The sequence below is a fragment of the Cajanus cajan genome, chromosome 4 (assembly GCF_000230855.2).
Source record: "Cajanus cajan strain Asha chromosome 4, NIPB_CcT2T_4, whole genome shotgun sequence".
NCBI classification, from domain to species: Eukaryota; Viridiplantae; Streptophyta; class Magnoliopsida; order Fabales; family Fabaceae; genus Cajanus; species Cajanus cajan.
Window position 1 is genome coordinate 6,288,429 of NC_138520.1, and position 14,157 is coordinate 6,302,585.

A 14,157-nucleotide genomic window follows, 5' to 3' on the forward strand; every position below is an offset into this window, starting at 1 on the left:
ATTTATATTTTTCATGAAATGATTTTGATACTTCATATGATTATTAAAAACCTATTTTGATAAAAATATCTATTAGGGGGTTGATTTGTTCATTTAAGGTTTATTAAGCAAAACTCACATTTTTAACATATCAAATAAATTCAATTCGCAAAATAAATAATTAATTTTTCTAATTTATGTTTAACTCGTGAAGTCCATAGATGAATGAGTCACTTCGTGGATCCAATTATATCTATTTTTTATAAATATTAAAAAAATTAATAAAATTTATTTTTAACATATGAAAACATGAGAGAAAAAATTCATAAAAATTGATATAAATATACTTGTAACATAAAAATATGATATAAATACATGAGAGAAAAAATACATAAAAATAACTTATTAATAAATGAGCACCTATTAGTTCGCGGACTAAGCATGCAAAGTTTGCGAATTTCATGGTCGGGCTAAGAACTTTGCTATACCTATACAAATTAAATAAAAAAAAAAAGGTCTACATTTATGTAGGTCACAGGCTAAATGGATCGATCTACGAACTTGAATCTATATACCCACCCTAATACCTATTCAAGGAAATCCTTTGATGACAGTGATGAAATCTTTCTAATAGATTTTTGATGGCCCTTAATTCGATAAGTTCAAGTTTAAATTGCACACTACTGAACTTCAACTAATCATTAATTGCTGTTTGATTTGAGGATCCCTAGTATGTCATTGATTATTTACCTTATAGTCATGAGTCAAATTGGGACACTATTGAGTTTCAACTAATCACTAAGTGTTGCTTGATTTGAAGATCTTCGATATGTGATTAACTTTCTGTTCAGTAGTTATATTTTTCAATTTACCATTTTATGTTTAAAAAAATTACAACTATACTATAACTAGATAAGACTAACTAGTTAACCCAATTACATACTTAATTTTTTTTTTTAAATTATTAAGTTAAATTACACATACTCAATAATATATAGAATATTTCGAGACTAATCCCTCAAAATAGAAATATTTTAGAATATTTATTTTTTTAGCAAATGTTGTTTCATAAAATGAATTTAAAAATCAAATTATATCTAAAGAATATAATTACTTATGAACCATATTACATATTAGAGTAGCCTTTTGCTTCATGCCTTAACACCATCACTTCCTTAGTAAATAGGTTTCATGCTTTAACACCATCACTTTCTAAGCAAATACTTTTTTTCTTCTGTTTCACAGATTATCGTGGAGAGTAGTTTTACGAATTATCTTGAGATAATAATAGGCGAAAAAGCGAAGCTGCCGTGCAACACAAAGGTACAATAGAAAACCAAAGGCAGAAAAAAAGAATAATATAAGAAATAGAATCTGGAGCACCGACCAAGAAAAGGTACGCAAGGTTGGGTAATGGGTAGGCTAGTAGTGGGAAACTTTTGTCTTGTAATTGATCTCGTACATGGATAATATTAAAATTTGTGGACTACCGAACTAGGAAAATCTACCTGCATGAGTGAAAACTGAAAAGGATTGTGGTGATAAAAGACGAAGAGCGTAGACAGCGGCAGAAAATAGTAAATAGGGAACAGAAAAATATGTAATATGTAATATGTAATGTGATGGCATTGATTATTGAATGAAAAGATATTTGAAATGAGAGAGAAAAAGAAAAGTAGGGTAGAGATGGATCTAATCTCTGTGATGAGGTAGGCTCCACTGCCTCTCTATCTTTCTCCTTATTTTTCTCTCTTCTAATTTTAGTTCCATCTTTTTCCACCTCCATTTATTTTTGCAGAACCTAATTTTAATTTCATCCTCAAATTCTCCACATTCAATTAGTATCTACCGTTCGCTGCTTTCAATTTTCCACTTATTGATATTATTCCTAATCCTAATCCTACTCAGGTATGTTCCTTCTTCTTCCTCTTTCAGCGCACCTTTTACTGCATAATCTCCTTTCTTTGTATAAATTTCCCTTCTCTTCTATTTGTTTCGGATCACGTCACAGCCTGCAACTATTTCTGAGTACACTTGTAGGGAAGGAAAGAAACAGAGCGTGCGAAAATCAATTGCCTTTGCCTACTAATATCAATTGACTTTTCCATATTTTTTTTTGGATTTTCTTCTTCTTTCGTGAGAATTTTCTTCACTCATGTATTTTCCCTGCAACCAACCGCGTAGTATCCTTAACGATTGAAGCTTTTTTCCTTCAAAAGGTTAGCCACAAGAGATGGTGCAATGCGCGGCTTTTATTTTTATTGTTCTTTTGGGTGAAAAGAGGGGAAAAAGATTTAATCTGGCTTCCAAATTAGAGATATGAAGTATTTCTTTTCTGTTGTAATTTATTGTTTGGATTACCTTTCTTTGCCGATAGGTTCTGTATTCGTTTGTGTTTGACATTGCAAATCACATTTCGATAGAAACGTGTGTGGAGAGGGAAGACGTGAGCTTTCGTTTGTTATATGACTGTTTTTCGTTGATCAATCATCACAAACTGTACTGTACGTACTGAAATAATTTTAGAATTGCAGTTAATCGTTCTTGGAACTTGAAATAAAGGAGATCTTCACGACTGTCAAAAGTACGGATCAATTTTAGGATGCTTTGTCATACCATTTAGATATTCCATTTGGGTTAAATTTATTTGTGATTTGTGAAATTGTAATTATCCATAAAAAGGTCTCAATTTGTCTTAATTTGTAACTTGTTCTTGTGGGAAGCAATTCCGCTCAAAATTGAAAGATACACATGGTGATATTTAATTTCTACTTCAATTATACTTTTCGAAAAGCTTGCGTAGGCTGTAATTCTCTTGTTTTGCATTCATCTTCCACTGATTGATTTTTCTTATTATTTAGAGGTTAGACACTTTTAGCGTTCTTGACTGCTCCTTACTATGGAGGATGTTGAAGACAAGATACCCCCTGTCTCCTCTTCAAAAGTTGCTGGAGCGACACCACTAGCAGAACATGTTGGAGACAAGCTACCATCTGAATCTTCTTCAAAAATTGCCGTAGAGGCACCCCTAGCAGAACATGTTGGAGACAAGCTACCATCTGAATCTTCTCCAAAAATTGCCGAGGAGACACCCCTGGCAGAACATGTTGAAGACAAGCTACCATCTGAATTTTCTCCAAAAATTGCTGAAGTGACACCACTGGCAGAACATGTTGGAGACAAGCTACCGTTGGAATCTTCTTCAGAAATTGTTAAAGCGACGCCACTAACAGAACATGCGGGAGATGACCAACCATCTGCTTACTCTTCAAAAATTGATGAAGAGCCACCACTGGCAGAACATGTGATAAACAACTATGAAGCCTCTTCTAAAATTGCTGAAAATTTAACCCTGGCAGAACATGTTATCGACACGCTACCTTCTGAATCCACTACAAAAATTGCTGAAGAGATGCCATCGGCAGAACCCCCTGAAGAAAATACTCAAGTGATAAACCCACCTGACAATCAATCTTCCACTGAAGCTCCAACAGTCCCACTTAGTAATGGAAAAATGGAGTCTGACACTCATTTGCCAGTGAATGAATTCTCTGAATTATCAGTTTTGTCAAATGCTTCCAATGATCTAACTATACTACAAGATGAATGTGTTTCTGTAGTTAATTCAGTTTCAAACCCAGATACTGCAGTTGATGTAACAGAGAAAAGCCAGCAGATAACTTCAGTTGAAGATTCTGAACCAGGTTCTGTAGAAAATGCCTCTGACAGGCATGAATTGCAGGATGATGTTTCCAATGTCACTGCTGACAGTGATGCTGATAATGAGATTAGACTCTCAGCTTCTTCTTCTGAAACGAAAGATTTGCCAAATGATCACGATGGCTCACTCCCCCGTGGCAAGATATTTGATGCAAAAAAACGCCTTATAGATACTGCACCTCCTTTTGAATCCGTGAAGGAAGCTGTTTCCAAGTTTGGAGGCATTGTGGATTGGAAGGCTCATAAGATCCAGACTGTGGAGGTATATCTGTTTTGCATTTTTCAGCATCTTTTTGTATGACCATTATTTTTCAATTTTTTTTCTTCTCACTTCTTAAAATTTCAAATTATATTACTCTTATTGCTTTTCAAGGAAATAATTCTTTGGACTGTTCTGATTGCTTCTCAAAGATAAACCAATATCTATTAAAGATAGGCAAAAGGTAAATGCTGTAATGGGGGAAAAAGATGAAAGCAATAGTTTCAGTATCATTTTGATTGACAGTGGCAGTTGTGGTAGTTAAGCAACATCTACTAATGATAAAAGGTTAACCAGGTTGCTTTGATGGCTTCTTTCGTGTTAATGTTGATGATAACAATGTAAAATTATCCACCAACACAAGTTACATAAGAGAGCTAAGCATTGCTAATGAGGCATGCACACATATAGAAGAAACATGGAGCCTTTATATTCTCTCGATGCTATTTATGTAGCATATTGAAAAATTTGCTTTCACGTGTGCTATATATGTAAAAATTACCATCTTGGCAGTATGCTCCTGGCCCTTATGGTGCAATTGCCTTTTTTCCTTTTGAGAAGAGAGCAGAGAGTATACTATATCTTCGATTTATGACACTAGAATATGAAGTCTTATTTTGGGATCTTAGTTTCTGTGTATGTGTCACCTAATATATAGGCAGAGTTATGTATTTTCTGATCAGTTTTGAGTGTTAAACAGGCTAAAGTTCTTGAAGGTGATAATCTCTGCAGATTCTATTTGTGATAGGAGAATGCTATCAAGTGTCATTAGAGAACTAGTGAAATAAACATAAGTAAATTATTTGTTGAAAAGGAAACATTCATTATATTGAAACCACAAGAATAACTCCCTACTTGTTTTTTAAGTAATTAGAAACATTTTTAGAGTGTATTCAATGCTACTTAACTGGTGCTGTAGGGTACTTGTTAGCGAACCAATTATATTATTACAAGAAAAATATGAATTGTGTTATTCTGCAAGTGAAATACTTATGCTTCCATTATAAAGAAATTGTGGTGCTCGCACATTTCATACATATATTTATGATTTCCTTGCTTATCAATTCATTTTGACTGAGACAGGGTAGAAAATAAATTATAGGTACTTTTCTGCCTATATAAGTGCTTTCTAATGTCCAAAATCGTTTTCTTTGTGAGGCAAAATACAGAAACTGATAATAACTCTTCCTTCCATGAAGAAGATCAATTATTTCTACTAATGACCAAGCTTGTTTGTCTGCTGGAACTGCAGTTAATTTGAGTTTTCTCTGTGTGTGCAGAGACGCAATCATGTAGAAATAGAACTTGAAAAGGTGCAGGAGGAGATTCCAGAGTACCAAAAACAAGCAGAGGCTGCTGAATGGGAAAAAGGTCAAATAATAAAGGAGTTGGACAGCACAAAGAGACTAATAGAAGAATTAAAACTTAACCTAGAGAGAGCACAAACAGAAGAGCGTCAAGCAAGACAGGACTCAGAACTTGCAAAGCTCAGAGTTGAAGAGATGGAGCAGGGTGTTGCAGAAGAATCAAGTGTTGCAGCCAAGGCACAACTTGAGGTTGCCAAAGCCAGGTATACAGCAGCTGTTTCAGATTTAATAGCTGTGAAAGATGAGCTGGAAGCATTGCACAAAAATTACGCCTCCTTATTGGCTGATAGAGATCTTGCTATTAAGAAAGCTGAAGAGGCGGTTACTGCATCAAAGGAAGTAGAGAAGACCGTAGAAGATTTAACTATTGAACTAATTGCTGCAAAAGAGTCGTTGGAGACTGCACACGCCACGCATTTGGAAGCAGAGGAACAAAGAATAGGAACAGTAATGGTAAGAGATCAAGATTCTCTTAATTGGGAAAAGGAACTTAAGCAAGCAGAAGAAGAGCTTCAAGGACTCAACCAGCAAATTTTGTCTGCCAAGGAACTCAAATCTAAACTGGAAAAGGCCTCTGCTTTGCTGATTGATTTGAAAGCTGAATTAACTGCTTATATGGAATCAAAGTTAAAGCTGGAAGGTGATGAAGAAGGACACTCGAACGGAGGCCCAGAAGAACCAGTGAAAAAGACACACACCGACATACAAACAGCAGTGGCATCAGCCAGAAAGGAACTTGAGGAAGTAAATCTTAACATAGAGAGAGCAACTGCTGAGGTTAGTTGCTTGAAGGTAGCTGCAACATCATTAAAATCAGAACTTGAACAAGAAAAATCAACTCTTGCTGCCATTAGGCAAAGAGAGGGAATGGCCTCTATTGCAGTTGCGTCTCTTGAAGCTGAATTGGAAAAGACCAGATCAGAAATAGCTTTGGTTCAGATGAAGGAGAAAGAAGCTAAAGAGAGAATGATCGAACTTCCCAAGAAGTTACAACTAACAGCTGAAGAGACTAATCAGGCCAACTTACTTGCTCAGGCAGCTCGTGAAGAGCTACAGAAAGTAAAGGCAGAAGCAGAGCAAGCCAAGGCTGGAGTAAGTACCTTGGAAAGTAGATTACTTGCATGTCAAAAGGAGATGGAGGCTGCAAAGGCTTCTGAAAAGTTGGCAATAGCAGCAATTAAAGCATTGCAAGAGAGTGAAGCAACCAGAAGCAAAAATGAAGTGGACCCGTCAGCTGGGGTAACACTTTCTTTGGAGGAGTACTATGAGCTTAGCAAACGAGCACATGAGGCAGAAGAGCGAGCCAATATGAGGGTTGCAGCTGCTAATTCTGAAATTGATAAAGCTAAGGAGTCTGAATTGAAAGCCTTTGAAAACTTGGACGAAGTGAATAGAGAGATAGCTGCTAGAAGGGAATCTTTGAGGTTGGCAATGGAAAAGGCTGAGAAGGCAAAGGAAGGTAAATTAGGTGTAGAACAGGAATTAAGAAAGTGGAGAGCTGAAAATGAACAACGAAGAAAGGCTGGTGACCTTGGCCAAGGAGTGGCTAACCAGAGTAAAAGCCCTAGGGGTAGTTTCGAGGGGAGTACGGATGCAAATAATTTTGACCGCTCTAGTGATGCAGCTAATCCTGCACATTACTTGTCAAGTCCAAAGGCTAAGGCTAATGTGCATGCAAACAAAGATGAAAGTGGATCATCCCCGGAAACAAAACATGGAAAAAAGAAAAAGAGATCAATTTTCCCAAGGGTTTTGATGTTCTTTGCTAGAAGAAAACACTCAAGCAAAGGGTAATCCCAAATTATACTGCCTGCAGTTGTCTTTAGCTCTCATCCTTTTCTGGAGATCTCACAGTGACTTGAAATGTTGGACTATTCAATTGCACCAACCTGTAAATGTTGGCAATTGCTGTGTGTATGCTTTGATTGTATTCTCACTGAAGAGTTGGTATATGGTGGCCTGCTCAGTGTTTTAAGGGGACATAAAAATAAGTTCGCCTTTTGTGGGAAAATAGAAAATTAGATGACTCTGTATTGTGTATAGGCTTCTGATATATTGAACCTCGGCCCTTGTAAAGATTTGTTTGAGATTTGACCAAATGAAAGAAAAAGTTTTCCGAGTCTCAGATTTGTTGCGCTTTTATTATCGGAAACACCTTAAATTAAATTGATACCGGGAAGAAGCTTCTAAATGACTCGAATCAGAAACTTTGATTTTGTTCGGAAAAGCTCAAAAGGAATTATATTTTGGCTATGATGGTTTTACACATTTCTATGAAGCCATTGGTTCGTCCATAGTGAATAACGATTTAAATGAATTATCTAGATTACCACCCAAATCTTGAGTCATTAAGGATTCAGCTCCAGTGCTCCACTTTTCTGTGCTGATTACATCTCAAGGCTTAAAGTGATTACTATAGTTGTGTTCGCATTTTCTGTTTCTTTTTCAACATTAATTGTTTTTCTTTTTTAATTAATGACCCAATTATCATTTTTCATGAAATTAACAATAATATTTGGCTAGCATTCCACGAGCACATATTATTTTTTGATTGTGAATTTTTAAGATATTATGTGGGTATGTCCATGAATTTAAAAATAAATAAATAAATAAAACTGCATCATAAGAGTGCTATCATGCTGATTAGGGAAAAATTGTGCAGTAGAATGTTTTCGTATGGAAGTTGGGATAATTGCTATCGCTAAACAAATCCATAGATACATCCATATAATTTAATCGGAAGCATGCCCGTCTATTCTGACTAAATTATTTCACTCGTCTGGAACGAAGCTTCATGGATACATGATCCTTTTGTTCGGCTCACCTAGATGTATTTCATTTCAATTCTGACATTAATTAATCACGCTTAAACCAATATAATTCATACTCTATCGGCAAACAAAAGTTAATTAGTTGAATAAGTTTGATATTTAGTTAATCAATATACACGAACTAAAATGGAAAAAAAATTCCAATGGTGTGATGTCTTTTTTGGTTTACTGATTGTTATAATTTGCTTTTGAGAGTTATATGAAGTGAAACAGAAAATATATGTCATCAGATTTTGATACATTTCTCCAAAGCTTAAACAAATAATTAAATCAACTGAAATTGTATTAGAATACAATTGCTTCAACACCATTAGATTTAAACGTGATTCTTGACCACAGTATGGTTGTGGTGGAAAAATAAAAGGTAATTTCGTGTTATGGATAAGCCCAAGCCCCATGATTCATACAGTACATCCTACAACTACGAACTAGAACTCGCAAGGGTCTGAATAATAGTTTTATGCCATGGATTCGAAAGATGCTCCACGAGGTTATCAATTGGTCCAACATGAGTCACTGAAGCTTGTACAAAGATGCCAAGCATTGCCACCATTGCAAGTCGCCCTGTATATAGAAGATTTACAACTGTTAAAACGAGTTTTAGAGTATTATACATTTATTGATAAACATCAAAGACCTGAGCAACAAGATACCATTTTTGATCTCTTTAAGCTTCCAATCATGAGAATTTTTAATGTCTTTAGCTAGGCCAAGAGGATTTAGCAGAGGACCCCCAGGATACCTGTTTCAAACAAATCGTATATATATCTCAATGTCTACTAATGCAAGTACAGTAAAGTCACAATGCCCCATGACAGTTAATCCGTTGTTGAGGAGAATGCAGAGCATATCCATGTTTACTAATTGAAGTTCAGTATAATACATTAAGAACATGAAGAATCAGATTCAAAACCGAGGGAGAAAGATACGAGAAATATATATTTTGTTATTGGAAAATGCAAATACCCTGGCTCTAAGCCTTCCAGTGAAGCTTCCAATCCAAAGAAGGACCCCTCTTTAGCTTGAGATCCAGGACTAACGAAATCCATGTACCTTTTTGTTTCGACAAACCTGTGCAAGTAAAAGTGATGAAGCCATACAAACAGGCCAGTGAATTCTCTAAAGGATAATGAAATTATGAAAGCCCCAACTCATGACTAAAATTCTACCCCATCAGTATTAGTTGAACAAGGAAGAGTGTCTCTGTATTGGCAAGGTCGTATTTTACTGCACCAGCTTCAAACCAAACTGGTATCTTACTAATTCCTGTGACGCGAAGTAGCTGCACACATTAAAAAGAAGTTCAAGCAAGGACCCTAATAGTAAAGTTTCTCTAAAAACACCTTAACTAATGAATATTGATAGATTCTATCAATTTTTTATTAAGACATTTCTACAATCATTCTTTATTAAGTGCAAGTTATGTAACTCACATCTGTCACAAGAATTCCCAAAACCCCAAGCATTGCAAAGCGAGAATGAACCAACTCTGCCTGCACATACCACCTTAAGCTTTCTGGATCCTCTGCAAGCCCAAGTGGGTCGAACCCAAAATCTCCAACCAGACTGAAAAGCATACCATTATATTAAGACTTGAAAAGAAAGAGTAGCAGCAATAGTAGCAATAGCTGAACAAGATGTCCCACAAAAGTGTATATGTATGAGCTCACGTTCCATCAAGATGAGGTGGGGGATCAAGTCCTGGGAGCCATGTAGGTCTCTGTTGCGCTGCTACACAAGTTTGCCTACAACGTGGAGTGATAGTAGCAGCATGCCCAAGCCACGATAATCTTGCTGCTGGTGAAGGTCTATCTAAGCTCTTACTGTTGAATATAGAGCGGGGCTGAATGGAGAAGCTTCTTCCTATTGCTACGGCCATTGTTTTCTAATTATCTGCTCTATTCCCGTGCTCAAATTTGCCACTTTCACAACAACCACATGCATACATATTGTTGGTTTAAGGGGAAAAAGAAAATAACAAAAGAGCACATGGGCCCACTTATCCATTGATTTGAGAGTTGGATAACAAACGTCTGCTCCTGAGGCTCCATGATAACATAGCAATTTCCTCCAACCTAGAGACATCCGTTTTCAAGACCACTCTAGTAATCAGAAATTATTGGTCTCCAAATTTCTATTATAAAGTCATGTTACTTCAGTCTTCAAAATATTTTCATAAGAGATTAAGAGCAATGAGAGATAAAATTGACCGAATTAGTACTTTCTAGGGTTCCAGACCCTTTTCAATTCATATAGTATGTATATCTTAAATGCCAAAACACGCAAATCAAAAGCGTAAGCTGAGATGACCTCTCCCATCACAGGGCATAAGTTGAAGCACTCAACTAAATTAGGGATTGGTAAGTGAGAAAAGGAAAAAAGAAATTCAAATGAAAATTATACAATTCTTGGACCAATATTATCTTGAGAGAAAACTAAACAAGCTGGTACAATTAGACAACCACAGATTTCCCTGTGTTTTAAAAAGCTTAATTAATATCTGAAATGATATTAATATCAGTTACAGCTTAAAAACATCCTACAAATTAAACATCTAAAAATTAATTGAGCAAACGGAGCGGACGATTAAGGACACTGGCTGTGTCCAGAATATCATCGTTTGCTGGATATGCTGAATGAGCTAACTTTCATTGGGGTGGCTATTACCAATGGAGCCTCAGGGGAGTCGGTGACAGCAAACTTGTCATGCATAAAACGGCTCTCAACAATTGAATCATCTCTGAGGACTATCTTGTAGCAGTAGCAGCTCTTTAGACCCTGTTGGTTACGGTAGCACTCATGAGAACCATCCTTGACTTGTTGGAAGTTCCATATCACGCTGAACTTCCCCACAGTGGCTACTATATGTCGCTCCTGTTTCCCATTCTCTGTCACCTAAACAATCAAGTTCAAATTATAAAAATATATTTCCACAACATTAAAATATACACAATAAAAACCAAGATATGTCATTTTTCAGCAAGCGTGGGAACAGAACAGTCACGATCTATTAACAGTCAGACGTGGGAAAATACCGCACAACACAAGGTCACCACCATAATCCCCATGTTTTCAGCAACAGAAAACACAAAATCACTTGAAAACAAACAAACAATTAACATGCTCAGTGTTATGAATTTACTAATCTCAACACTGAATACACTCTTAACTACAAGTAAACCTCACGAATTGAATTTTATATAATAGTTTGTTTTAAAAAGGACTTGGATTCATATATAATAGAGTCAAGAAACAACTATTCATGAGTTGCAATTGCACGGCACTTGTGTTAGCCATTGTTAAATGACTTTCATTCGGGAAAAGAGGGGGGATGAAGACATGAGGCGGGGAAAGTTCCATGTAAGCAAGGTGGAAAGTGTGACTTCATGTAACAAGATACTGCACAAGTGGCAGAAAAGGGAGTGTGGGAAGGGACAGACTCAATTGTGGTAAGGCGATGCTTCTGTTCACAAAACAAAATAAAGATCACGGCAGCATCATAAGGAAAAAAGGCGACCAAAGGAAAATTTATTAGGTAATAGCTTTTGACCTTAACCCATTTCCTGAAGCAACACAAAGAGGTGTTACCCAACTGTATCAATAGTAAATATTTGTGAAATAATTGACAATGTAATATCTCCTGGTACTGTAATTTGCAAATTAACATGTTACAAGCTAACTGTTCCGGCAACCATGTGATGTATAAGGTAACATGTCCTTGTAAATTGCAATGCAGTTAGTCAGCCATATATAAGAACAATAGAGGAGAACAACAGCATAACAAAGATAATAACAACATTTGATACCATGAGTCCATGACAACTCATAGGCAACAGAGGATATCAATATCATGATTCTTAATTTGCGAGATAACAGTAGATACAAAAATAAGCACCGCAAACCAAACAGGCATTGAATCCACACTTACCCACGAAAACTGAGCATTGCGGAACTTGTTATTCCCTCCAGCCAAATGCGAATCAAGAGGGGTGAGCTTCAGCAACCTGGGAGCAGCGATCTTATTCCCCATCCGTCCGGAAAAACCAGTCTTGGTCCTTCCATCTTTGTCAGTAAAGAGGGTACAAATAAGAATCAAGTAGGTATCAGTAGTACCCACAATCCACTTGCCATCGAAGGTAACATCCACATGAGTAACAGGAGATCCAAGACCAGGAAACGCCGTCTTCGCCAGCCTCATCGTGCTCACCGAATACAGCCTTATCTTCCCATCCAAGGACCCCACAACAATGGAACCATCCCCAGTAGTAGCAAAGCACTGAAAATTAGTCCCCCTTGAAAACTGATGCCCCTGGGCCCAATTCAACACAGGTGTATTCACATGGCACCCAGAGTCAGCCAAATTCTGAACCATCCCATTACGATCCCTCATATCCCACCTACAAAGCCTGTTATCATCCAACCCTAGAAAAGTAGATCCAGAAGGATCCAATTGAGCACCTTTACTATCATTGGTAATATCCCTCATCGTAATCTCAGCACCATCCTTCCCAAACTTCCACTCACTCACAACCTTCCCAGTCTCAATATCAAGCTGATGAAGCCCCGTCGAGTGAAGCTTCCCTCCACCCATTGGACTCATCAGAAGCATGTTGGTCTCAGCCCTCATAAGAAGCGTCTTCTTAGGGGTACAATACGCACTACCACCACCACCACCATTTTGATACCCATCACTGAAATTCACAAAAGCACCTTTCCCATGTATCCCATGTGCGAAATTCTTCACGACCTGAATCCCATTATCACCCACCAAGAAACTGTTATCCAAAGCCCCCAACGCCAGGCTTTGGATGCCACCGTTGGAAGCTTCTTCGAACTCTTCACGCAGGTCCTGGCTCTGTCTAACCGGTGTGGGACTTTTAGCGAACGCTTCCTCTGCATCCTCCCACATGGAATCATCCGCGGCCTCGGGCTTCGCCCACACGATGAAATCCTTGCCGTAGATTTTAAGCTTGTTCTCCTCCGTCGCCTCCACGCCGTGCGTGTTCTCGAACAGACACTTCTCGTAGGACTTCATGAACTCGGCGTGGTCATGTTCCGTGAAGAACTTCATCGCCCAGACGCCACGCGCCACGAAGTCCACGCGCCGCTGGTCGGGGAAGCTCTTCAGGCCCATCTCGGGGCCCACCAAGGAGCGGACTTTGGAGCCCACTTTGAGAACCCAGAAAGGTTGCTCGTCGTGGCCAGAGTCGGAGTCGTTTTCTTCGTCGGTGTCGGTTTCGGAGTGGGTTTTGATGAATGAGTAAGTGGTGAATTTGTCGGAGGTTACCCATTTGGCCTTGGGGGTGTTGCCGCCGACGTGGAGGTAGAGTTTGACGGCGAGGCTTGAGGAGGAGGAGGAAGTGGAGTATTTGAGTTTCAGGGCTTTGAGTTTGGCCTCCACGTCATCGAGGGATGACGACGGGGTTTTGGGATGGCGTTCGGAGCTTCCTTCGGTGGCGTCTTCGTAGGCTTCTTCTTGCTCTTGTTCCGAATCGGAAGACTCTAACAGATCTTCGCGGCTGTGAGAGGCACCCATTGCAGAGATGAGAAATGGAAGGAGAGCGCCAAGTTCGAAATTTGAAAAGGGTGCGTAGTGTATTTGCTTTGGGGGTTGTTGGGTTAGGGTTTTTAAATACAGCAACACAACGGTAGGAAAAAACGTGAAGAGTCAAGAGTGTGGACCCCCTTGCCGCTGATTCAGAAGCGTTCCAACCAACGGTTCAAGTTCCACTCACGTCGTTTCATTTTTCGTATTAAGGTGAGGTAATTGGAATTTCATGACTTTTTTTAATCAGTAATTTGATTAATGTCTTGATATATGGACTAAAAAATACTAATTTTTATCATTAGAAATTATACTATCCGTACCGCTATGCTGAGCTCGAGCTCGGCATCACAGCGCGAAAGCGACCTCGGACACGCGCTTGGCAACATTAGTCCGACATCTAAAATAGGTTACAACTGATCTCAGACTCAAGGCCCAAAAAAACTCTAATTCACA

The 14,157-nt window shown here is 38.0% G+C and overlaps 3 protein-coding genes across 7 annotated transcripts; 1 reads left to right on the forward strand and 2 right to left on the reverse strand.

Moving 5' to 3' along the window:
- The first annotated feature begins 1,471 nt into the window (after window positions 1–1,471).
- On the forward strand, window positions 1,472–7,450 carry LOC109801858 (protein WEAK CHLOROPLAST MOVEMENT UNDER BLUE LIGHT 1). 5 transcript variants are annotated; one of them, XM_083074013.1, is made up of 5 exons: window positions 1,472–1,688; window positions 1,778–1,887; window positions 2,514–2,563; window positions 2,841–3,961; window positions 5,239–7,450. In XM_083074013.1, exons 4-5 carry the CDS (start codon window positions 2,879–2,881, stop codon window positions 7,117–7,119), a joined length of 2,964 nt encoding a protein of 987 aa, XP_082930139.1. In that variant the 5' UTR covers window positions 1,472–1,688; window positions 1,778–1,887; window positions 2,514–2,563; window positions 2,841–2,878; the 3' UTR covers window positions 7,120–7,450. The 5 variants fall into 5 exon arrangements, with proteins under 5 accessions (XP_082930139.1, XP_020218583.2, XP_029128044.2 ...); XM_020362994.3 differs by lacking the exon at window positions 2,514–2,563; XM_029272211.2 differs by lacking the exon at window positions 1,472–1,688 and having other exon boundaries at window positions 1,696–1,887.
- A 947-nt stretch (window positions 7,451–8,397) lies between these two features.
- Window positions 8,398–10,100, reverse strand: LHCA5 (photosystem I light harvesting complex protein 5). The gene is made up of 6 exons (XM_020364076.3): window positions 9,827–10,100; window positions 9,590–9,722; window positions 9,326–9,438; window positions 9,123–9,227; window positions 8,810–8,898; window positions 8,398–8,720 (listed from the first exon to the last, which is right to left on the reverse strand). Exons 1-6 carry the CDS (start codon window positions 10,033–10,035, stop codon window positions 8,578–8,580), a joined length of 792 nt encoding a protein of 263 aa, XP_020219665.1. The 5' UTR covers window positions 10,036–10,100; the 3' UTR covers window positions 8,398–8,577.
- Window positions 10,101–10,521: 421 nt separating this feature from the next.
- LOC109801711 (Vacuolar import/degradation, Vid27-related protein) lies at window positions 10,522–13,768 on the reverse strand. The gene is made up of 2 exons (XM_020362818.3): window positions 12,085–13,768; window positions 10,522–11,051 (listed from the first exon to the last, which is right to left on the reverse strand). The coding sequence occupies exons 1-2, from the start codon at window positions 13,690–13,692 to the stop codon at window positions 10,770–10,772; spliced, it is 1,890 nt and encodes a 629-aa protein (XP_020218407.1). The 5' UTR covers window positions 13,693–13,768; the 3' UTR covers window positions 10,522–10,769.
- Between the last annotated feature and the right edge of the window lie 389 nt (window positions 13,769–14,157).